The sequence below is a fragment of the Ictalurus punctatus genome, chromosome 19, assembly GCF_001660625.3.
Source record: "Ictalurus punctatus breed USDA103 chromosome 19, Coco_2.0, whole genome shotgun sequence".
NCBI classification, from domain to species: Eukaryota; Metazoa; Chordata; class Actinopteri; order Siluriformes; family Ictaluridae; genus Ictalurus; species Ictalurus punctatus.
The window spans coordinates 24,535,051-24,559,334 of record NC_030434.2 but is presented as its reverse complement, the minus strand read 5'-3'; the positions used below and the strand labels follow the sequence as shown (position 1 = coordinate 24,559,334).

Here is a 24,284-nt window from a genome sequence, read left to right as displayed (position 1 = left end):
GCACTCAGATGCTGTAAGGATCGCCTAAACTAAACTCGATTTTTTGTGTTGGGAAAAACGCATCTTGTTAGAATTGAGATGATTATAGAGAGTTTGGATGCTGGCGAAAGTATTTGAACATTAAATGTGAAATAATTTCTTTCTCAAGACCACCATCAAGTCCAAGACCAGGACTAGCTGGGATCGAGTCAAGATCAAGATGGAGTCCACGTAAAAGCGAGGCCGGGTCAAGATCGTGTCCACGTAAAAGCGAGGCCGAGTCAAGACGGAGTCCACGTAAAAGCGAGGCCGGGTCAAGATCGCGTCCACGTAAAAGCGAGGCAGAGTCAAGACGGAGTCCACATAAAAGCGAGGCGAGTCAAGATGGCGTCCACATAAAAGCGAGGCGAGTCAAGATGGCGTCCACATAAAAGCGAGGCCGAGTCAAGATGGAGTCCACATAAAAGCGAGGCCGAGTCAAGATGGAGTCCACATAAAAGCGAGGCCGAGTCAAGATGGAGTCCACGTAAAATCGAGGCCGAGTCAAGATGGAGTCCACGTAAAATCGAGGCCGAGTCAAGACGGAGTCCACATAAAAGCGAGGCGAGTCAAGACGGAGTCCACATAAAAGCGAGGCGAGTCAAGACGGAGTCCACATAAAAGCGAGGCCGAGTCAAGATGGAGTCCACGTAAAAGCGAGGCCGAGTCAAGATCGCGTCCACGTAAAATCGAGGCCGAGTCAAGACGGAGTCCACATAAAAGCGAGGCGAGTCAAGACGGAGTCCACATAAAAGCGAGGCCGAGTCAAGACGGAGTCCACATAAAAGCGAGGCCGAGTCAAGACGGAGTCCACATAAAAGCGAGGCGAGTCAAGACGGAGTCCACATAAAAGCGAGGCCGAGTCAAGACGGAGTCCACATAAAATCGAGGCAGAGTCAAGACGGAGTCCACATAAAAGCGAGGCGAGTCAAGACGGCGTCCACATAAAAGCGAGGCCGAGTCAAGACGGAGTCCACATAAAAGCGAGGCCGAGTCAAGACGGAGTCCACATAAAAGCGAGGCCGAGTCAAGACGGAGTCCACATAAAAGCGAGGCCGAGTCAAGACGGAGTCCACATAAAAGCGAGGCCGAGTCAAGACGGAGTCCACATAAAAGCGAGGCCGAGTCAAGACGGAGTCCACATAAAATCGAGGCCGAGTCAAGACGGAGTCCACATAAAAGCGAGGCGAGTCAAGATGGCGTCCACATAAAAGCGAGGCGAGTCAAGATGGCGTCCACATAAAAGCGAGGCCGAGTCAAGATGGAGTCCACATAAAAGCGAGGCCGAGTCAAGATCGCGTCCACATAAAAGCGAGGCCATATTGATCAAGACCATGACAAGTCCGACTACAAATGTCAATTAATCTGAGACAAAACCAAATCGATACGGAAAACGTCTCAAGCCTGGACTAGTAGCGTAGCCCTGACCGTCACACCCATATGTCCTTGTTGAACATTTAATTCCAGACTTAGTCCCAGTTTTCCTTTTATAATAAGCTCCACTCTTCTGTGAAGGCTTTCCAGTAGATTCTGGAGCGTAGCGGTGGGAATTGTGAGAATTAATGAGGTGCTGATGACGGGATGTCGGAATGGTCTGGGGTTCGGTACTCGTTCCAGCTCATCCCAGACGTGTCCAGTGGGGTTGAGGTCAGGGTTCTGTGCAGGACACTCGAGTTCTTCCATCTTCTTCCAACCTTCACACACCACGTGTTCATGGAGCTCGCTTTGTGCACCGCGACATCGTCATGCCGGAGCAGGTTTGGGTTCCTCTTAGTGCGACAGGAAACAAAGACCTTCTGTACCATTGTACTACCGCACTCTAGTTAGTGCGGTTAATAACGTTTATAAAGGAAAGTGACGTGTACATCATAATGACACCGACATGTAGAGTACATCAGGAAACTAGACTCTCAGGGAAGGTCACATAACGGGGTTGTAAAGTGGGCGGGGCTTATTGACTTCTTCAAATTTGCCGAGCCTCGGGTAGTTTTGATGTATCTGAAGAAAAAAAATAAATAAATCAATAAAATCGCTGTGACGTGGTCGTGAAATTTCCTCCATGTATAGCCAGCCGGGTGCAAAAGTTTGCGCACGCTCAAGAACGAATTGAACCGATAGAAACAAGGCGTTTAGTGTGTTCAGCTGCACAGGCGTTCCTTCATATTCTCCATTTCTAATTCTGAGCTATTCTCTAATATGGCTTTACGACCGACTTCATCATCTTTGTCCAGACATACCTGCTGTAACCATCAGACATCATACACTACCTTCTTCAGATCAGATCGAGTCTGGAGACCCAGAGGTTCATGACAAAACTACGTTCCATTACTATTTAAAAGGGGAAGTCAAATGAAACCCTTATTTTATTAATGTATGAGGTTTAAGGTAGCAGTAGGAGGGGTTATTGCGAATGATGGACCAGTACTCGATTTTTATTTATTTATTTATTTATTTATTTAACTTTTGCGACCACAAATTAAATGTACTGTTTCTCCTTCACTGGTGAAAAGTTTTGGTAGATTTTGCCCTTGCGGTTTGTGTGTGTTTTCTCTATTGGCCTGCCAAACTCATCTTCCTCTTCAGAGACTCGGGCATCTCCGGGGGAGGCGGGCGCGGCAGGCGGAAATAGACCTTCACCGAATCGTAAATGAACCACTGCAGCGCGGTCAGCGTGCCGATCATGACGATGCGAGCGACCAGCCCCTTCCACACGCCTGCGGGACAAAGAGTCAACATCAAACGCCTTTATACATCTTTCTACCACAGAGAACAAGTTCTAATGCGTCTAAACCAGTGGCCACCAACCCTGTTCCTGGAGATCTACCTTCCTGAAGACTTCAGACAGGGTCAGGTGGGCACCATTACGGTTGGAGCTAATCACCGCTTTAAGAAGTTCTTGATCAACAAAAACAGGTGGGTTAGATTTTGGTTGGAGATGAAACCTGAAGGAAGGAAGGTAGATCTCAAGGAAGAAGGTTGGTGACTAAGAGTGTTCAGCATTAGAAGTTGTGGTACAAGAGCACCTCCAGGTGCTGATTGAGAGGTACTGCATCCTCAGAGCATCTCGCACAAACCCGTGTGAAGAAAGAAAGAAAGACTCACCTTGAGGTCCCAACCTCTTAAGCACCTGTACGGCTGAGCTTCCTTTCTCCTTGTTCAGCACGGACACCACCGAGTCGGCCGGGTGGGAAATCACGGCGCAGAACACGCCAGCTGAGTACAAGAGGGATGAAGAAATGGTGCTCACGTGACTATCAAAACATCTCGCATAGGTTTTCTCAACCATCCTTTAGAGCAGTTCTTCTCAAACCTCTCCTGGAGGAACCCCATCGCTGCACTTTTTTTTCCCCCAACTCATTAGAACTGAATCGGGGGTCTCAGATACTAAACGTGCAGTACTGGGGGTCCTCCAGGACAGGTTTGAGAACCCCTGCTTTAGAGATCTGAAAATGAGATCAGACCCATGTTGCTATCATTCATACTACTATCGTTAGGGGTCCAAGCACCTAGTGCCTGAAAACCCTATAGATTATAGATAAAATAATAATAATCCCGATCTATTCCATCTTTTAAACTGCTGATTAGTCCCTGTGCGGTCTGACTCACCGATGTACCCGGCGATGAAGGTGACGACGAGCTGCTCGGGTTTGGAGCAGGCGCTGCGAGGTTTCGGCACCACGTACTTGTACAGCGTCTCCACCGTACGCTCGAAACACGCAAACTTCATCATGGTGTACGGGATCTGACGTAGCCACAGAGGATACACGCCTTTGTAGAACCTTGGAAGAAAATTGATCAATTAATTAAATGACATTTATTTTATTTAAAAGTCCATTTCTGTGCATTATTCATGTCGCGCATCATCAGCGAGCTGAAAGATCTTCTCCACGTCATCCGGTTACTTACTTGTGGACCGGACACCGATACTCCTCTGTACCGGCGTAAAGTCAGCTCGAGGTCGGACGTTCGATATCCGCAAATTAAGGGACCGTCTCTAAAGTTCCATACGACACCGCTAGACACGTTTCTAACTTCTATAGCGTTTGAACAGAATGACTTACGGTCACAAAACCAATGGTAAAGTGTCCACGTAGGCGTCAGCTACGATTTCCTTTGGATATTATGTCCTGTAGATGATGAGATTTAACATTGAGGAACATTATTCTGAAAAAAGGTTTCCGCAGATCGTCTTTCTTTACTTCTGAAAGACTCCGCCTCTCCAAGATCCTCTTTTTCATCTGACTGACCTGTTCCCAATTAACCTCCAGCTGTTTTTACCAACACTTACTTTTCCAGCCTTTTGTTGCGCTCGTCCCAACTTTTTTGAGACGTGGATATATGCTTTCTACGTTCGATCGTGAATAACGTGTGGGTTTGTGACATTTGCGAACCGTCGCGTTCGGTTTCTCTTGACATTTTACACAGCGTCCCAACTTTTTTGGAATCGGGGTTGTACGTGGCAAATTTGGCACGTGATTTGATGGTCGTGTGACCGCAAGTCGTTCTCTTCAAACGTTATCGAAGTTAGAAACGTGTATGGAACGTCGTATGGAACTTTAGAGACGGTCCCTTAATTTGCGAATATCGAACTTTTGACCTGAAGCCAACTTTACGCCGGTCCTTAACGTCATACTCACGCCCATAGCCCCTCCTCTGCATGCATTTTCGGGGCGCACTCTCTCAGGGTTCTGGCGTAACCTGGCTGTGTCTGGATGCGCACTTTGCACGCCTCCATGGGGGCCAGAGCGATATCGGCGAAGAACTCCGCGCTGGCAGAAGCGGCCAAGTACACCGAGGTCCTCCAGAGGTAAGCGTTCTCCTGCGGTTCCACACAGAAACAGGCGGGTCAAACATCTCCGACGCCACATCGGGCATCAGCAGGTCCATACGCCTCATACTCGCCTCTCCTAGCATGTCGTTATAGAGCACTTTGAAGAGCTCGTAGAAGCCGAACTTGCAGAGACCCTGCACGGAGTAGCCGATAAACGTAGGAGCCCAGCCTCGACCCAGACCTCGGAGCCCGTCCTCCCTCACGGTGACGGAGAAGCCGTTAAAGATGGATTTGTATTTGCCCGGGTTTACCTGAAAACACACGGCGTACGTAAAGGATTCTGGAGCCGCGTACGGATTCACATACATTTCGGATCGCGATACGAACCTGGATGCGACATTTGACCAGGTCGAGAGGGACGACGGCGGTGTGCGTGAGCCCGCAGCTCAGGACGCCTCCGAAACCGCACAGGGCGTAGTATTTATTCGAGCCGTACTCGCAGCTCACATCAGCCTCTTTAGAAGGGAAACAAGGAACAGGACGCAACGCAGAAGAACGCAATAAACATGCTATTTGTGATGATTTCTGCAACTAACGACTCCAAAAACAAGGGAAATCTTCTGGTCATGACACTGGAGACTCCTTCCGTGAACGTGAAATAAACAGCTCCTTACTTTTCAGAAACTTTTGCAATATCAAAAGATTATACACGTCTTTTTTCTTTTTAATCAATTTACTATTAGCAGTGAGTCGGCGAGCTGTTACTATAGAAACCGTAACTTATTACGTGTGTGTGTGTGTGTGTGTGTGTGTGTATGTGTGTATATATATATATATATATATAAATAAACCTGTGCTACTGTCAGAGTAGCTGTTCTAGAAAATTCATCAACACCTTCTTCTGACCAATCAGAACCCAGAACTCAACAGCAATAAAATACATGGTTTTTTTTCTTCTTCTTTTTTTTTATTTTTATTTTTTAAACATGTGCTCACATACAGTGGATGTAAAAAAAAAAAAAAATAAATTAAAAAAAAAAAAAAAAGTTTACACACCCCTGTTAAAATGGCAGGTTTTTGTAAAATAAAAAAAATGAAACCAAGATAAATCACGTCAGAACTTTTTTCCCCCGCCCCCACCCTCAGTGTGAAATTACAGCGTATAGAAATTAAGTGGAGGAAAGAAGGGAAAAAAAAAAGAAAAAAAAAAAAAAAAAAAAGGGCCACCAAACATTTTAGTGGAATTATTCTCTTTTTTTTAAATAATAAAAACTCACAATATGGCTTTTGCAAGATTTCCTCGACATCATCTTGGTTTCACCCGAACGCTGAGGCCATGGTCCACTTGTCGAAAGATATCAATAAGGAAAGGGGTATAAAAGAATTTCCTAAAAATTCGATGTACCCTGGAACACCGTGAAGGTCAAGTGGAGAAAATGGAGCACCACAGAGGCATCACCAAGAACAGGACGTCCCTCCACAATTTACAAAAGAGCAAGACAAAAACTTACCCGGGAGGCTACCAAGAGCCCAACGGCAACATTAAAGGCGCTGCAGGAACATCTGACTGATTAAGTACTGATTAATCCCTGCATGTGATGACGATCTCTCTCCTTCTTCACACGTCTGGGCGACGGGACAGGGCGGCTAGACGGAAGCCCATCCAACTAAATCACCCCAGACTCGGTGACAAAATGTGCTATGCTCTGATGAGGACCGATTCACATAATATTTTCCTAAAGGTATCATAATTCCAAAACGTATGTTCGGAGACAATAATAATAATCATAATAATAATAATAATAATAATAATAATAACTAAAGTAAGTAAGTCAATTTTATTTCTAAAGCACATTTAAACACAGCAAAGCTGACCAAAGTGCTGAGCAGAATAAAACCAACAAATGAAGACAGACAATAGACAAAAATGTAAAAAAAAATGAGATTAAAATGCCTGGGAGAAGAGATACGCTTTCAGCCTCTTTTTAAAAAGGATTATAGAAGGTGCGAGGCGGATGTCCAATGGCAATTGATTCCATAAACGAGGGGCGGAGACTGAAAAAGCTCCACCCCCTTTAGTTTAGAAACGGGATCGAGGGACATACAGAAGAAACCTTCTGAAGATCTTAAAAATCTGCTAGATGAACGTGGTGTGAAGATCTTTGAGAGAAGGAGGAGCTTCAATCATTAAGAGTTTTAAAGACGAAGAACAGAATCTTAAACCGGATCCCAAAATGGACCGGGAGCCGACGGAGCGATGCTCAAATTGGCGGGACACGATTAGATTTCTTTGCCCCGGTCGTTAACCTCGCGGCTGCATTGTGAACCATCCGGAGCCGGGCGAGGAAGAACAGCATCGCCACGGTGACGCATGGTGACGCACGGTGAAGCATGGTGACGGCGGCGGCGCACTTTACGGCCGAGTTTCTTCAACCAGAGCTTTTTTTTTTTAATCAGAGTGGAAGGATTCATGAATATCTACAAATACCAATGGATCAGTGCTTCAGGTGTCTGCTCGTAAGCCGAGGATGTAAAGGAACTTCACCTTTCAGCACAGCAACGGCCCAAATCATACATCCAACTAATCCGATCCGAATCCGACTCGAAACCCGAGATCGTTTTTCACTTCATAGCGTTCACATAAACCTGCCATGTAAACAGGGGTGTCTAGACGGTTGATATCCAGCGTACATATTCAATAATGTTTTCCTTTTCAAGTTACATTAATCCCCCCCGTGCAGAACGAGTGGCAACAACCGCGGCGTGTACAAATACGTTACCGTGGTAGGAGGCTGCGGTCAGGGTGCGGCGTCTCCGTTCGGCTCCCTGCGGCTGTAAGGAGATTAGCGGCGAGTGGAACAGGTTCAGCCGGGATAAAGACTTCAGTCCTGACGGGTACATTTCCACCTGCACCAACTTACCGCAAATAAATAAATAAATAAACTAGAAACAATCGACTCGTTGGGTTAGAAAAGGAAAGATCGGTAAAGATGAATGGGAATGTCTATTTAAATAAAACGGTGTATATAAATGAGCAGTAACGTCACAAAAACAAAATAGAGCTATAATTTTCCTCCGAAATCCAAATCAGTCAAAATACACGCTCCTGGATTAAATATGAGATCTTAAAGTAAATAAAGACGCCGAGACACTCGGATGTATAAATCCGCTGTAAAGTTGATTAGACGCACAGACGCTCCAGACAGCCGGCGAGTCTCAGAGTCACACGGCACGCTCACGCTCACGCTAAATCCCCCCCGTGTCCTTCAGTGACGTCAGAGGACGTCAGCGTCACCTGCCCAACTTCCCTGCCTCGAAACACTCGCATTTCCGTTTCACAAATAATCAAGATTTTGGAAGGAATTTCACACTCGGAGGTTTCCTCAAAAGGTTCCTCGCACACTCGAGGCTTTTCTGAAGGTCGCAAGGCGCTACACGGAGCCTTCACGAGGTTCCCGTCAGACGGAGAACGCTCTAGGGGGCGAGATGGAACCTTTTCGTCTAAGATTATGTTACCGTTAGTATGTAATTAGGTTTACATACGTAAATAAATAAATAAGACGTTTTGGTGTCGCGAATTTGTCCTTTTTAAAAAGAAATAAATAAAACGTCAGACTCACAACCGAAGCGGGTCATTTCTTGACTTCCGATCGGCCGAAGAGAGAACCACCGATCGAACCCGCGCTCGTCTCGGGCGCCGTGCCGGAGCGATCTCTGAAACGGTCTCGCACACGTTTAAACATTCCTTCAAAAATAATTTCACCGACGTCCGTTCCACGAACGCGGCGCCGGCCGAACGAGCGTTTGAATTTCGTACCTCGCGGTTTCATTTCATTTCACCGAAGATTTCATTCAAACGAAACTCGTTTCATATACAGATCCGGGCTACGGCACGGAAAAGCGAACGTATTTAAAGTCGAGACTACGTAGCCAACCGCTTTCAGTTTTTATTTCAAAATTTGATCGACGATTTTTTCCAAGAAATGTAGCAAAGAGAATCAGATTTTGGGAGGACGAAAACTAAACAAAACAAACAAACAAACAAACAAACAAAAAAAAACCCCTAAACCCTCAGTATTATTCCGTATTCACTAACATGCAAATAAAAACCGAGAAAAATAAATAAAGACTAAAATAAAGTGAAATCTGTCTAGGAAACATTCAGATCTCCTCACAGTGTTGATCAGTAAACACTGATTAGCGGTAACGTGTCGTCTGAGCCGTGAGGAGATTAGTCGTCTCCATTTATCCCCAGCATTGTGATTAGCTCTCTGTGTGACGAGAACGTCTGAAGAACCACACACACACACACACACACACACACACACACACACACAAACACGCGCGCACAAAACGTTTGATATGAAGTTAAATGTTTTATTTCATTTCTACAAATCACATGATGCCGTCTACAGTATAAAAAAAATCCCCACGGTTTAATTCAAAATTCATGAGTCACGCTCCGTTCTCCAGAATAAACGTAAGCAGCAATAAATACAAGGACGAGTAAATATATACGATACGTGAGAAAATTACGATGGATAAATGAAGTGCTGAGAGGAAAAAGAAAAAGAAAAAAAAAAAAAAGACACAAACATTACTATTATTATTTAGCAAATCTTTTGAAGTCGATACTCTGCGTACAAATCGTCAATAAAGTCAATTTCCTTTCAATTATAATAAGGAATTGAAAAAAAATTTGTGCTGTTGGCATTTTTTTGGGATTTCGAACACATAAACACGTACAAATACTGCAAGGCGAGTCTCGATATTCGCTTCGTCGGGAACGAGCCGGATCGCGTCGGTGACGTTCGCGTCACGGGTCGTCCGTTCGTTCGGTGACTCGGACCCGTGTTTAGACAGAAAGGACGGTGCGAAAAACAGACAAAAAAAAAAAAAAAAACGCGAGACGAGAGAGAGATCCGAGGAGAACGGCTAAGGTAACTCGAATAACCGCTCTTCACACCCGTGGTGAGCTGGAAAGCGTCTACGCGGCGAAACCTCGAGCGACAGGAGCAGAAGACCAGATCGGGTTCCGCTTCCGTCGGCCAAGAAGAGGGATCCGAGGCTGACGTGCGTCGGTGTCGCGCTGCTGCAACATGATTGGCTGATCACATGAATATACGCGGGTGTTCCTAATAAAGTGGACGTCTTACATTATAAACACACACAAAAAAAAGAGTTACATCGATAAATACGATAAGACTCGACGGGATAACACTACGTGGAACGACGGGTTCGGGTTCAGGGACGCATCGGTACGAAATTTTTCAGAACGTGTACACTTTTTTTTTTTTTTGGGGGGTATTCGATGATACCAAGACGAGTAACCTAGTTGGTATCACCGGGTCAGGAACGGCATAGAACCGTTCTATTTGGTTCTGTTCACGCACCACCGGGCCCGTTCTGTACGTGGTCAGAGAGTCGATTAAACAAAGTGCATCGATGCATCCCGAGTTCAGTTTAAGGCCGTCTTGTGACTTATTAAACTCATAAATCAGATTAATTATGCTTTTATTATTATTAATTCATAGATATATTTATTCACAAAACATAAAAAATACACATATGATTTTTTTTTTTTTTTTTTTTTTGGCTTGTCCTTAAATTTCTAGCTTTCGTTCAGAAGTTTCTTACAGACCTAGCACCAAACAGAGCCCCTCGAAAACTGATCGGAAAAGAAACGCAAACGGGTTCTCGTGATCTCGTTCGGTTCCGGATGGTTCTCTGGACCGGGCGAGTTAAGGAGAAAAAACAAAAAAAAAAAACGACGTATAGGGAAGAGAGAAGTCTTTAAACGTGGGCGGTCTGGAGGTACGTTAAAGACAGACTGTTCATTTCCCGGTGTCCTCCAGCTCACCGCTGCGTGCCGGCTGCCCAAACGGACTCATCTGGTTGCTCTCCATGGACTGGTAGATGAACAGCAGGATGCCGGCGACACCAGCGAGGAGCAGCAGCTGCACCCACACGGGCACTCGGCGCCTCGCGTCGGCCTGGAGACTCTGGGGCGCTGAGGGTTTAGGGACGGACAGGGGGACGGCGCTGACGCGAGGGACAGATCGGCTCTCCGTGTAGGAGGAACTGGTGTATCTGTGCTCGGAGAGACGTGGACGCGGGGTGTCCTTCCAGGCGTCGCTGAAGGGCCGGCCCGCCGCTCCTTTGATCGGCTGCCGACGAGTGGCGCTGAGAGAATTCGGGGAAAAAGAAATGCTACGTTACGAGCGTATCATTAAAACCGTTTCAGTCATACAGTGCAACGAATCAAAACAAAAATCAGGTCTATCCTACTGAAACCTGATCTTAAAAAACGAATCGTGAATCTTAATCTCAAAACCTTAACCGTAATCTCAAAATCTAATCCTAATTTTGGAACCTCGCCTTGATCTTGAATCCTTATCTTCTCGAGCCCTTAATCTCAAATCCTAAATCTTAATCCCGAATCCTGATCTTAAAACCTAATTTTAGTCTGGAAAACTATTCTTATTCCTTACACATCACCTCCTCGTAAACGATTCTTATTCCTTACAACGATTCGATTTAATTCATTTTCAAGACGCAAAACGATTCGTTTCCGAGACGCAAAACGATTCGTTTCCGAGACGCAAAACGATTCATTTCCGAGACGCAAAACGATTCGTTTCCGAGACGCAAAACGATTCCATTCAGATGCATTATGGAGCACTCACCTGATTCCTGTGGGAGTGTTGAAGACCTCGTAAGGGAACAGTTCCTTCAGCACGTCACTCTCTACTGTTTTTGGGGTCTGCTCAACAGCTGATAACTTCTCAATCTGCACCCAAACACACAACGTATGATGAAGTAACGGTAACAACACTGAATAAACGCAGGACTCCCGAGAAAGGAGGGGAGAGAAAATGAAAAATAAAAAAAAAGAAAAAAGGTCAAAGACTTGCATAATGCATTTAATTTACTATTAACCACAGAAGAAAGTTTGTAAACATCAGGACTGCACCAACACGTGAGAGAAATAAAAGATGACGAGAACCACAGTGAGGAACCGAGTGAACGTAAGCCCTTATTCACACGTGCAGCCCGTTATTGACCCCCCCCCCCCTCCGCTGCTGCATTACCAGTCGTCCTGCTGTCTGATCTCGGAGGCTGTCGTCCTGACCCCGGACTGGGGTGACCGGAGAGAAGAACCCATGGATTCGGCTCTGTGCTACTGCGGCAGAACCACCTGATCGCTCCTAATGTGGTGAAGCAGAAGTGGTCAGAGACCCTCAACAGCAGCAGATTCAGATTCACAGTAACACCCCACGAAATTGTTCAACTGGAACTGAAACTTAAGCTTGAAACCTAATCCTGAATCTTAATCTGGCAACCTACATCTGAATCCCGAAACACAATCTTAAACGTGAAAAGTAATTTTAAAACCAAATCGTAATGATGAAACCCAGTCTTAATCTGGAAACCTAATCTTAATCCTGAACCCTAATCTTAATCTTGAACCCTAATCTTAATCTTGAACCCTAATCTTAATCCTGAACCCTAATTTTGAAGCCAAATCTCAGAAGCTAAAATAAATCTTAGAAGATAATCTTAATCTTGGAACCTAATCCTTAATCCTAATCTTGAAACCCAACCTTAAACGTGCCATCCAGAGATGATCTCGGTTATTAACAGCAACAGAACTGAAAAAGCTTACAGACTGGTCAGAAATGGTTCTAACACGGTGGCGTAAAAGCCGTCAGAGTCCCTCGACGTGACCTAGAACGAGAAGAATTTCATACCACCTACAGTGTGTAGTAGCGAACCCGACACCCTCCGCCACCGCGTGCAAACAAAACCCACGAGTTACCATCGTAGCTTCAAACCTTGGCGTCGGGCGAGCTCTTTGCGGTGAGGAGGTCACGAGTCGGACGGCGCGGAGAATCCGTTAGAGAGAGAGAACGGTGTTCCCCATCTTTGCCTGGACTAGCTCGAGAAGGTGACAGGCGGCACATCATGTGGATCAGATCTCTGGACGGTTGAGCTGAAGCTGAACACGGTGAGCTACGCCGTTTCGTGCGCCCGAACGACGTGACTGATTTGCGCTCCTTTGACCAGCCCTTTATAGCGCGGGGACGTTCCGGGAGGAGAACAGAAATATACAGAAACTTTCCCAAACCTCATAAGCCTTATAAGAATCTCAGTACCTACCACATGACCAGGTCCAGAGCTCAGAACCTCATGTGGACCGACCTGGTGTACAAATACGTGAAACGAAAAGCAGACTGTGAGCTCCTGTAGAGCGCCAATAAAACTAAACGTGAGGAAGGAAGAAAGACATCACCTCGAGGAGAGCAGTATTGAAGACGGAAAGCTCTACTTCCTCACCGGACGCTTTCGGCTACAGAGAAGCAAATAAAAAAAAATATAGAGAAATATAAACATATATATATAAAAAGTGAATAATTTATTCCTTCTGTATGTAAATGTGCAATATTGATTCCGCACTTCATAACATCCAACTAATTCCTAATGTTTACTCATCACCAGTTAGAGCTGTTGGATTCTGATTGGTCAGACGGTCTTGAGAACTTGTCGATAACAGCAGCAGGTTTATATTAATGCGCTCGTTACTGTTTCTATAGTAACGGCTACGGTGACGTTTTCTTAAAGTAAAGGGACGTGTATTTGACATTTGCGGAAGGAGTCTTTCCATGCGTCGGAGGTAAAGCCGTATCTATTCTATCTAAACGTCAAGCGAGATTCGCGAGGGGGAGGGGAGGCTGGAGATTTATACCCACTGCTTATATCTTTACCTACAAACGGATAAAGAACGAAGGAACGTAAACAGCTTTACGAACTAAATTCGCCAAAGTGATCGTCTCAGGTGCGGATATAACTACGGTAAGTGTTTAATGTATATTTATACATAAATAAAAAGCACCTTCCTTTCGGTCTGGCAGGAAGGTGATGGTGTACGACGTGGTTCCGTGGTCTTCACAGGCAGGCGAACCCTTTTATAAAACTGAGGAAGAGTTTAATCGAACACTAACGAGCTTGAGAAATCAATTCCCTTCACCCGGTGCTGGAAAATCAAAAGAAAGAAACAATAAACCCAGATCACGTCACACAGCACCTCGTCGGTGGGAAAGACGTCGTCGTGATCATCCGAGGCGGCGTGGACGGGAGCCGTACGACGTTCGGGAGACTCGGACAAGCCGCCCTCGCTCGCCGGGGGAAATCTCGCCGGCGTGTCCGCGAGCGGCGGCGGCGGATCTTCAGGTATCGCCTTCGATAGGAGAGAATCATTTCACGATCGGAAGAGGGTAAGCCGACGGACCCGGGGATGCCCGGGTGGTCTTCATTTACATACCGAAACGATTCTCCTCTCCCGAGGGACCGACGGCACGTCGGACGCCGAAACCTTCCGAGAGTACGAAAAGAAAGTAGTATAAAAAGGTACGGTCGTAAAAAGGCTAGATAACACGTGCTCCAGAAGGGTTCCCCGGAAAAGGTGCACGAGAACAGACAGGAAGTGCTGAAAGGAAAATCCGAGAGCCCGCTGTGAAGCTATAAAACAGCCCAGAAAGAGCAGACGTGGAACACAAGACAAGACGGCGTGGAGTTACAGGGTCAGGAACAGCGTGGTCCCAACGGCGAGAAGACCTCCGGGACTTTCTCTCAACATTCACCACCTGAAGGTCCTCAGAGTCCTCGTCCTCTTCCTTACACACACACACACACACACACACACACACACACACACACACACACACACACACACACACGACAACGCAACGCTTCGTTTTCTTCTCGCACACTTCACACAACACATTTGCTTAAAGATACAATCTGTAATAATAATAATAATAATAATAATAATAATAATAATAATAATAAACAATTCCACAGTTTGATCAGAACATCTGAACAAAAACACGAGGAAGCTGTCCGACACGACAAAATATCCATCCCTTCATGATCAATTACATCACACACTTCAATTTCCTTTTTCTATAAAGCACATTTTTTTTAAATTATGTTTTGCAGTCATTAAACCTATAGGCTGTGATATTGCACTGTATGCACCACTGCTCAAAAGTTTACACACACACACTGTTGAGGATTTCTTGAGGAATTTCCCCCGAGATGCTTTTTAAACAGCATTAAAAGGAGTTCATCACACCGACGCCGGACTCTCGTCCGCTGCTTTTCGGAAATATTTCTCTCCGAGTCGTCCGTTTAAATAAAGATTCATTTGTAAATAAAAGTTTAGTTTTCTAATGGAAGGAACGAACACGTCGACACGATCAGGTTTTTGTCTACGACACCGATTTCACACGTTTAATCACACACCTTCAGATCAGAAGATGTCTAAGATCGTGAGAAACATATCAGTCGGGTGTCCACAAACTTTTGACCGGTAGTGTGTGTGTGTATATATATATATATATATATATATAAATAAAAAACAAAAAGAAGACTTTTGCACTCATCTGTACTGCGCTGCAGATTAAACACACGGTGGTGCTGCTCACCTGCTCGAGCGCACACACACACACACACACACACACACACACACACACACACACACACACACACACACACACACACACACACACACACACACACACTGAATGTGCACTGAAAATATTTGATTTCTTTCTTTCTGCCAAGTTTTATAAAACGATAAGAGCACGAGTTCAAGGCTTTAGGTTTGATACTTTGCCGTGTGTGTGTGTGTGTGTGTGTGTGTGTGTGTGTGTGAGTGTGAGAGAGAGCAGTATTTATGTGTCTCCTCCTCCTCACCTTGTTCTGGCTGCTCCGGTTTCTGATGGTCACGGGTGTTTTTCCTCGGCTCCTCAGCGGCCTCTCCAACACGGGGACGAGCTCCGGTTCGGGTTCTAGCTCCGGTTCAACCGCTGTTGCCGTTTCTGATCAACAAATGAGCAAAATCCTGTCACTCACGCACGCAATCTTGCGACTAATGGAACGTTTCAAGCTTAAATAATCTCGTTCTATCGGCAGATGGTTGTACTCCTTTTAAGCAGTGGTTTCTAGAAAGAAGCTAAATTTCCTGCCTGGAGTGGGTAAAAACGCCTCGAAACGCGTTAAGATATCTTCGCTCGCTCAGATGTCGGTTTTTGCAGTGCGAGAGATTCTAAGCGAACACACGTTAATTATCCGATGAAAAAACAAACAAACAAACAAACAAACAAACAAACAAACAACCTCAGATACGCGATTACGAATCCTGATAAAAATCCACAGTCAGGAATCTAAGAGCGCGTGATCGGCTTTACCTTCCTCTTTATCGCTGTACTGATCCGAGTCCGCGGTGCCGTTACGGCTGTTGTGGATCAGAACCGACTCGGATAGAGTGAAGATGGTGGTCTGAGGAGGACCCTGGTCCAGTAACTTCTGCAGCTTCTTCTCGTACACTTTACGGGTGGATGCTAGAAAGTAAAAATACGGAAGGTGTCGATTCATCGTCTGTAACAGCAGCAGCTCTGACAGTGGTGCATCTACAAATCACAGCTTTATACTGATCATTCGAATACGTCATCGTTTCTATAGTAACAGCTCATTCACAATAATAATAATAATAATAATAATAATAATAATCATAATAATAATAATAATAATAAAACGTGTGTAATTGTCAATATGGTGAAGCTTTCTTAAAGTAAAGACACGTTTACTGAAGATTTACGGAATGAGTCTCCAGTGCCAGAGGTAAAGCGTTTTCCGACATCTTCAGAACAGAGGAGTTTACGCTTTTGCTTCATGGACATTTAAACGTAACTACAAACGGATAAGAAGTACAACGTGCCGCTCTTTAGTTGATAAAAGTTGTGGCAAATCACACAGGAACAAAACACGGTCTCACCTACGATGGGTCCGGCGCTGACCCCGTACTTCAGCAGCTGCTCCTTCAGGTCCTCGTCGGTCAGTTCGGTCACGTCGACCTCCTCGGGACGAACCCGGTCCGTTTTCCTGGTGGCTTTCTGCAGAACAGAACGCGTCACGTTAGACAGGTTACCCCGGACAGAGTACTGTCTTCAAGAATATACTTCAGCTGCGGCTAAGGATAACATCACAGCAAGGCCAGGAGAGGGCGTGGCCAAGCATATAACCAAGAATAAGATCAGGCAAGGCCTGAACAGGAGGGGGCGTGGCCAAGCATATAACCAAGAATAAGAGCAGGCAAGGCCTGAACAGGAGGGGGCGTGGCCAAGCATATAACCAAGAATAAGATCAGGCAAGGCCTGAACAGGAGGGGGCGTGGCCAAGCATATAACCAAGAATAAGAGCAGGCAAGGCCTGAACAGGAGGGGGCGTGGCCAAGCATATAACCAAGAATAAGATCAGGCAAGGCCTGAACAGGAGGGGGCGTGGCCAAGCATATAACCAAGAATAAGATCAGGCAAGGCCTGAACAGGAGGGGGCGTGGCCAAGCATATAACCAAGAATAATATCAGAAGGGGGCGTGGCCAGATATATAACTAATAATTATGACATCACAGCAAGGCCTGAATATAACCAAGAATAAAACCCGTTCCCACTCCCCACACCCCAGATGTTTATCCTTCTGTAAAGTCAAGGCTTTAAGTTTTCAAGAGTACATAAAACATATCAGATCAGACTCAACCCGAGCAAATTCCTCAGTAATGGAGTCACGTGCGCTACGAGTGAGAATACAGCCACGTTCCCCTGGAGCTCAGCCACGTCTCCCTCTGCAGAAATGAAAACATGTGATCCAGATGAAGTGGAACAGAAACAGAATGAGTGAAGAGGAGCAGGAGGAGGAGGTGTGTGGATGTGTGAAGTTTTCACTTTATAGGGTTCTTCACAGGATTTAAAAAAAAAAAAAAAAAACCCCTGAGGCCTTTGTGGGGTGATCGTTTTGAAGAGGAAGTGAGGGAAGAAAAACAAATTGGAGGGAACTGAATTCTTTCCTCAATCCCATCACCACACCCTCAAACTCTAGTGTGTGTGTGTGTGTGTGTGTGTGTTACAGCCTGAGCCGTACTGTGTGAAGATAAACTTCATTCCATCTGTGTTTACCCCGAGTGTGAATTTAATCAGATTAAGGTCATCAGTAATCTCCGTTTACATGCTAGTTTCTTAATCAGAGTATCGTCTTAATCGGGTTCATATCGGATTAATGCTGTCCATGTAAACGTACTGATACTCGGAGTAAACACAGATGGAATGAAGACGTGTGGAGTATTCCTGTTTTAGTCGCGTTACAGACGTGTGCACACCTTAATCACACTGTTAACGTCGTGTGAGAGTTTTCACCGCATTGTCCGACAGGACGCGTACACACACACGGCAGCGCTCGACCGGCTGACGGTAAACGAGAGAGCACGGCCGCGTCCCAAACCGCGCACTTACCTGCTGTATAGTAGGAGAAATACACGCATCTCAGCTACTATATAGACGGTAAGTACGCGGTTTGGGACGCAGCCCACGGCTTCAAGCAGTCGTCTGTTTACACGTACGGCACGACTAATAATTAACCGCACTCAAAGATTTCGTAAAATTAAAAATAAAAACACCCAGAACTGTATACGGTCCCATAACGAAGACCAGCTGTATATCGATACGTGAGATTCCGGAGGGACGTCGGACGTCTATGTTCTATAACACGTAAAACGGGAACATGAAAGGAGTACTCTAAAAGCGACTCATGTAAACACCTTAATCAGAATATCGTCGTATTCAGAATAAGGTCAGTGATCAGATTACCGCTGTCCGTGTGAACGTCGTCACAGTGGACGTCTGAGTGACGATCCTCAGCCGCTTCACTTTCACCATCTGCTTTTATTATTTCCTATTCGGTCTTTTTCTGAACGTTTATCGTTTTCATTTACAGGCAGAGTGGATTTTTCTCCACTGCTTGCCTGCTTTACGATCTCCTCACGCTTATCGTGATTTCCTACGTCTCGGACATCGGTACTTCCTTTAAGTGCCGTCACGACGTCGGGAACGAGGCGGTTATTTTGTCGCTGGATTGTTTGGAAATTAGACGGCTCATCTGATTGTTTGGACATGTTCGTCTAACGTGCCCTGGTTCTCCACACAAGGACCGCCGCACGTGAGCCGAACTAATGAAGATCGGGTAATCTTCGCCTTCCGTTTATTAGCTTAACAGCCAAGTCGAGCTGATCTTCATTCGAGATCACGTAGGTATATTCGCCGAAACGACGTAACGTGCTCGATATCCGGATTTTTCAGACTTGGTGGAATCATTTGTATCGGTGCTGTTACTTTGCCATATCTTTCAAGAACGCCTTGGATAGTTGTGTTCGAAATGAACGGAGGAACGTCTGATAGTGCGAGTTTATTTGATGGACTCGATAACTGCAGTCTTAGCACAAATGCGTCGTTAACCGCAATTCCGCCTTCAGTCGGACCCTGTACCCTCTGAACATCGGCGAGAAGAACGGCGGCGGCTTCGTTCGGCCGAGAAGCCGCACTGATATTTAACCCACCGACCTGTTCGCTGACTGCAACCGACACGTCTTCCACAGATATCGGACGTCTCCCACAGGGTGGACGTTTAAACCCGTGCCGAGAGTGAGAATTCCCCGCCTCACCCCATCTGGCAGAGTTTGCCGATCGGAGTCGGCGCTCGAAAAGTTCATCAAGTAAAAAAAATTTCTCTCGAGAAATGTTTTAAAAAAAAGAACGAAAAATACGTCGTTACTTTAAGCTCTTAAAAGCGTGCTGCTGAACTCTAAACTCTTCTCACTACCCACAATCCTGAGAGAGAGAGAGAGAGAGAGAGAGAGAGAGGGAAGAGTGAAAGAGATAGTGAGAAACAGAAGAGAGAGAGAAGGAAAGAAAGAGAGAGGGAGGAGAGAGACAGGAGAGAGGAGAGTGAAAGAGAGAGATGTTATTGCTGAATACATATTTCTAAAATTGTATGATGTTTTTGTTGAGTTTTTATTACACAATACTTTTTCTGGCCTTGACAAATAACCCAGATTACAAAAGACTAAAACCAACACTAAAACTAACTAATAAAAACTCAACTAAAACTAAGCATTTTCAAAAAATACAAACTAAACTAAACTAGCAAACCCGCTTTAAAAACTCATTAAAACCAAACTGAATTTGAAAACACAGTCCAAACTAAATAAACTAATGAAAAATGCAAAACTATAATAACCTTGCCACACACTAACCCCACACTAACCCTAACCACGCACTGACACTAACCACGCACTGACACTAACCACGCACTGACCCCACACTAACCACACTCTGACACTAACCCCGCACTGACCCCACACTAACCCTAACCACGCACTGACACTAACCACACTCTGACACTAACCCCGCACTGACCCCACACTAACCACACTCTGACACTAACCCCGCACTGACCCCACACTAACCACACTCTGACACTAACCCCGCACTGACCCCACACTAACCACACTCTGACACTAACCCCGCACTGACCCCACACTAACCCTAACCACGCACTGACACTAACCACGCACTGACACTAACCACGCACTGACCCCACACTAACCACACTCTGACACTAACCCCGCACTGACCCCACACTAACCCTAACCACGCACTGACACTAACCACGCACTGACCCCACACTAACCACACTCTGACACTAACCCCGCACTGACCCCACACTAACCACACTCTGACACTAACCCCGCACTGACCCCACACTAACCCTAACCACGCACTGACCCCACACTAACCACACTCTGACACTAACCACGCACTGACACTAACCACGCACTGACCCCACACTAACCCTAACCACGCACTGACCACGCACTGACACTAACCACGCACTGACACTAACCACGCACTGACACTAACCACGCACTGACACTAACCACGCACTGACCCCACACTAACCCTAACCACGCACTGACCACGCACTAACCCCACACTGACACTAACCCCGCACTGACCCCACACTAACCACACTCTGACACTAATGACACTAACCCCACACTAACCACACACTAACCCACTGAACCACAGATTCACTGAGATTAATGTCAGAAACTTGACCACAGCTAGATCATGGTAGAGAAATAAACCTAATGCACAACTGCAGAGTTTTAAACAGGACACACACACACACACACACACACACACACACACACACACACACACACACACACACACATACACACACATACACACACATACACACACATACACACACATACACACACACATCTGGCAGCACCGAGCCAGAAAATTCCTTCGTACAGGCAGCTATTTCCTCAATAAAGCCCCAAACCCAGAAGAAAAACAGCTGAGCGCTGAAACCGTACTCCTGAGCACAGAGCCCGATAAAAAAAATCCCTGTTTTAGAGCTCGGACTCGCTGAAACGGGCCTTCAGAACCACGACCCTCTTCTCTTCAGTCCTCGAAAAAACAGAGCAGGAAGCAGAAAAATAGAGGGAGGTGTAAAAACAACAACAAAAAACCCCACATTAAACAACAAAAAAACAAAACTTAAACATTACGCTGCTGTTTTAAAAACCAAAACAGATACAAATAAAACGATTCCTACATTTAATTAACATTAAAAACATCAACAAAATCTACAAAACATCAAAAATGAATGATTAACTAGTGGTTTTTTTTTTTTTTTTTTTTTAAATGTTGTGCATCCTTTATATTTTCGTATAGTTTTTTTTATTATATGAAATAAAATCCTGTTTACAAACTGCACACACTGAAGGACAGCAGTTTACTGAGATGTGCTACGTAGTGCCTACATAAGCGCTTATAAGTCCTTCATAACCCGACATAGTTTTTACCGACAGCAAAGAATTCAGGATTGTGTGGCTTTTTGAAATTTTTAAAAATTTAATCACAAACTGACTGCAAGCAGCAAAAATTTTCTACTTAATATTGAACCTTTAAAAACAAAACAAAACAAAAAAATACCTTTTTAGTGTTAAATAAAAATAATAAATAATAATAATAATACTAAAAAACAATAATTGCATTTTGTGACTATTTTATTGCATCATTTATTTATAAACCTGAGAGCGCGTGACGACGTTACAGCGACGGTTTGCTAAGAGCAGGAGGAACAGGAAGAGAAACTGGGTGAGAAAAGTGCTACAGACTCTCACGTACCCAAAAATCAAGAATAAATCGGATTAAAAAACAAAACCAAAAGACGGAGCGGAGTCACGGTTTCCACTACGAAGTTGATCGTTTTCCTGCGACGGCACATCCTGGGCGTTTTATTGGAATTTTTAAAAAAAAGCTTAAACTTCATCATGAGTACATTTTTACACGAATTACATCACCCAACTGTACTTTTTAACCCATTTAGAGTTACATGTAACATTGTTTACATTACAGCGGCGACAAACATTCGTTCCCTTTGCCTTCGGAACTGGAGACTCCTTCCGAACATTAAAACATACGATTTTTACATGATTTTTTTTTTTAATCAGACGAGCCGTACAATTCCCATCGGGCGAGCCGACACGGTAGAAACGCTATCGCACACGCACTACTGTCAAAAAAATAATTTGATAAAATTACCCGACACGACTTTCTGACCAATCAGAATCGAGCGTACAACTAGTCCGTATAGAACAAAAATAAATAAATAAATAAATAAATACATACATAAATAAAACTAACGTGGTGCAAACGTTAAACGCAAATAACGATGCTGTGGCTGCTGAGTGTTTGGCGATATCGCGGTTAAGTATTGTGCTCGCTATATCGCACCGAAAGTGATCGATTACCGTGACACCCTTCTGCAGGAAAGGCAGGTTCACACAGCAGCATGGCGGCGTGTTTTTCTTCCAAAAGTTCTCACGGAGAAATGTTCCAAGTGTCCGGACTGTCTAATAACCCTATTTATCACACTTAGATGTTTAAACACGGGTTAAAAACTTTCATTTTTCTGTCTCGTCCTTAGTTACTGTTGCTATACAGAGTCAGCCATATTTGATAGATAGATAGATAGATGTACAGATAGGAATATGAAAATGAAATGACGTGAAGTGAAGTGAACTAATCTGTCGCCCTGCATGTGTTGTTGTTGATGATGATGATGATGATGATGATGATGATGATGATGAAACGGAAATAAACCCCGCGCGCGGTTAGAGGCTCTCACCCTGCCGGAGCGCGCTGCTGTAATGGAGGCAGCGGGGGCTGGAGGCTCCTCGTCGCTGGAGAAAGCCTCCGCGGAGCCGCTCCTCTTGTTCTGGGAGGTCAGGTTTTTCAGATACAGCTCCACGTACACTCCTTTCCGCTGCTCGCCGTTCGGTAGCGCCACGTTGTTGGCCACCAGCGCGCTTTTCAGCTTGTCTTTAGTCAACACAGACGGGTCGGTGAGAAATTCCGCCATGACGGCTGACACCTCCTCCTCCTCCTCCTCCTTCTTCTCTCTATCACGTACCAGCTCCAACAAACCCATGTTCTCGGTCTCGAGGGCCAGGGTCAGAGCTCAAATCTTATTGGTCGGCCGGAGTAACAAAGAACGCTCCTATTGGTGGAGAGCTCTCACGTGCTTGAGTGCGCGCGAATATGATAATGAATAGGAGAATGTGATGAACCTCGGTTTAATAAAGCGGTATGATTTATTTATCATAATAATAACGATAATAATAATAATAATAATAAAATATTAAATACATACATATAATAAACATGTTAGGTAAGTGAATTAATACGCCCATAGTAACAAAAATCGATTAAATAAATTGGTGTAATATATGAAACAAACAAACAAACAACGGAACAATTATTGCAATGAGAAGTAAAACATCTCGATTATAATAAAATGGTGCAATTTGTGTAAAAATAATGAAAAAATGTATTAATACTTATTAAAAATTCATAAGTATTACATAAATTAATCAACACTACCACCACTAGTACTGATAATAATAATAATAATAATTATTATTATTATTATTATTGCCCATAGATGTTATAACAAATATTGATTAAATAAATTGGTGTACTTTATGTAACAAACAAACAAGGGAACAAATAGGGCAGTGAGTAGAAGTGCTACATCTCGATTATAATAAAATGTTGTAATTTGTGTAAAAAGAATGAATAAATTAATTAATATTTATTAAAATGCAGAAATATTACATAAATTAATCAACACTACCACCACTACTACTGCTACTGATGATAATAATAATTTTAAAAAAATACTGCGAATGAGCTGTTACTATAGTAACGATAATGAATATGTTAATATAAACCTGCTGCTCTTACGACCAATCAGAGTAAAGAATTGAGACTGAGGTATTTTTATGCCTGGCAGATGTCAGCCTGGAGTCACCACTACCTGGAGTTGGACTCATGGACGCAGTCATGAGTGAATTCGTTTATTAAAGCGTTTACACTGAAGATGAAGCGTAGCAAGTGCTCTGAGGAATACGAACAGAAGAAAAAGATTAAACTGATCCGTCTAAAAACATGTCAGATGTTCTTCCTCACAAAAAAAAATGAAGGCAAACACTATACACGACATTATAGTGAATTGTTGTTC

General features: G+C 44.5%; 2 protein-coding genes across 11 annotated transcripts; both read right to left on the bottom strand.

The window, feature by feature from the left end:
- Nucleotides 1-1,616: 1,616 nt before the first annotated feature.
- Nucleotides 1,617-9,068, bottom strand: slc25a3a (solute carrier family 25 member 3a). Its single transcript, XM_017493950.3, has 7 exons — nucleotides 7,570-9,068; nucleotides 5,177-5,304; nucleotides 4,921-5,100; nucleotides 4,656-4,837; nucleotides 3,625-3,797; nucleotides 3,121-3,231; nucleotides 1,617-2,732 (listed from the first exon to the last, which is right to left on the bottom strand). The coding sequence occupies exons 1-7, from the start codon at nucleotides 7,688-7,690 to the stop codon at nucleotides 2,569-2,571; spliced, it is 1,059 nt and encodes a 352-aa protein (XP_017349439.1). The 5' UTR covers nucleotides 7,691-9,068; the 3' UTR covers nucleotides 1,617-2,568.
- A 77-nt stretch (nucleotides 9,069-9,145) lies between these two features.
- Nucleotides 9,146-23,201, bottom strand: tmpoa (thymopoietin a). 10 transcript variants are annotated; one of them, XM_017493943.3, is made up of 11 exons: nucleotides 22,890-23,201; nucleotides 16,629-16,746; nucleotides 16,042-16,194; nucleotides 15,548-15,672; nucleotides 14,368-14,463; nucleotides 13,083-13,139; nucleotides 12,950-12,991; nucleotides 12,625-12,858; nucleotides 11,881-11,997; nucleotides 11,476-11,579; nucleotides 9,146-10,972 (listed from the first exon to the last, which is right to left on the bottom strand). In XM_017493943.3, exons 1-11 carry the CDS (start codon nucleotides 23,190-23,192, stop codon nucleotides 10,624-10,626), a joined length of 1,698 nt encoding a protein of 565 aa, XP_017349432.1. In that variant the 5' UTR covers nucleotides 23,193-23,201; the 3' UTR covers nucleotides 9,146-10,623. The 10 variants fall into 10 exon arrangements, 8 of the variants coding, with proteins under 8 accessions (XP_017349432.1, XP_017349433.1, XP_017349434.1 ...); XM_017493944.3 differs by lacking the exon at nucleotides 14,368-14,463; XM_017493945.3 differs by lacking the exon at nucleotides 12,625-12,858 and having other exon boundaries at nucleotides 22,890-23,200.
- Nucleotides 23,202-24,284: the final 1,083 nt, after the last annotated feature.

Coding starts and splice junctions, on each gene's coding strand:
- slc25a3a (XM_017493950.3), bottom strand. CDS start 7,690: ATGTACCCGTCAGGACTGAAGTCTTTATCCCGGCTGAACCTGTTCCAC. Junction 5,305..7,569: donor GACCGCAGCCTCCTACCACG/GTAACGTATTTG, acceptor TCCCTTCTAAAG/AGGCTGATGTGAGCTGCGAG. Junction 4,838..4,920: donor ATAACGACATGCTAGGAGAG/GCGAGTATGAGG, acceptor GTGGAACCGCAG/GAGAACGCTTACCTCTGGAG.
- tmpoa (XM_017493943.3), bottom strand. CDS start 23,192: ATGGGTTTGTTGGAGCTGGTACGTGATAGAGAGAAGAAGGAGGAGGAG. Junction 16,195..16,628: donor CAGCGCCGGACCCATCGTAG/GTGAGACCGTGT, acceptor TTTACTTTCTAG/CATCCACCCGTAAAGTGTAC. Junction 12,992..13,082: donor TCAATACTGCTCTCCTCGAG/GTGATGTCTTTC, acceptor TTTGTACACCAG/GTCGGTCCACATGAGGTTCT.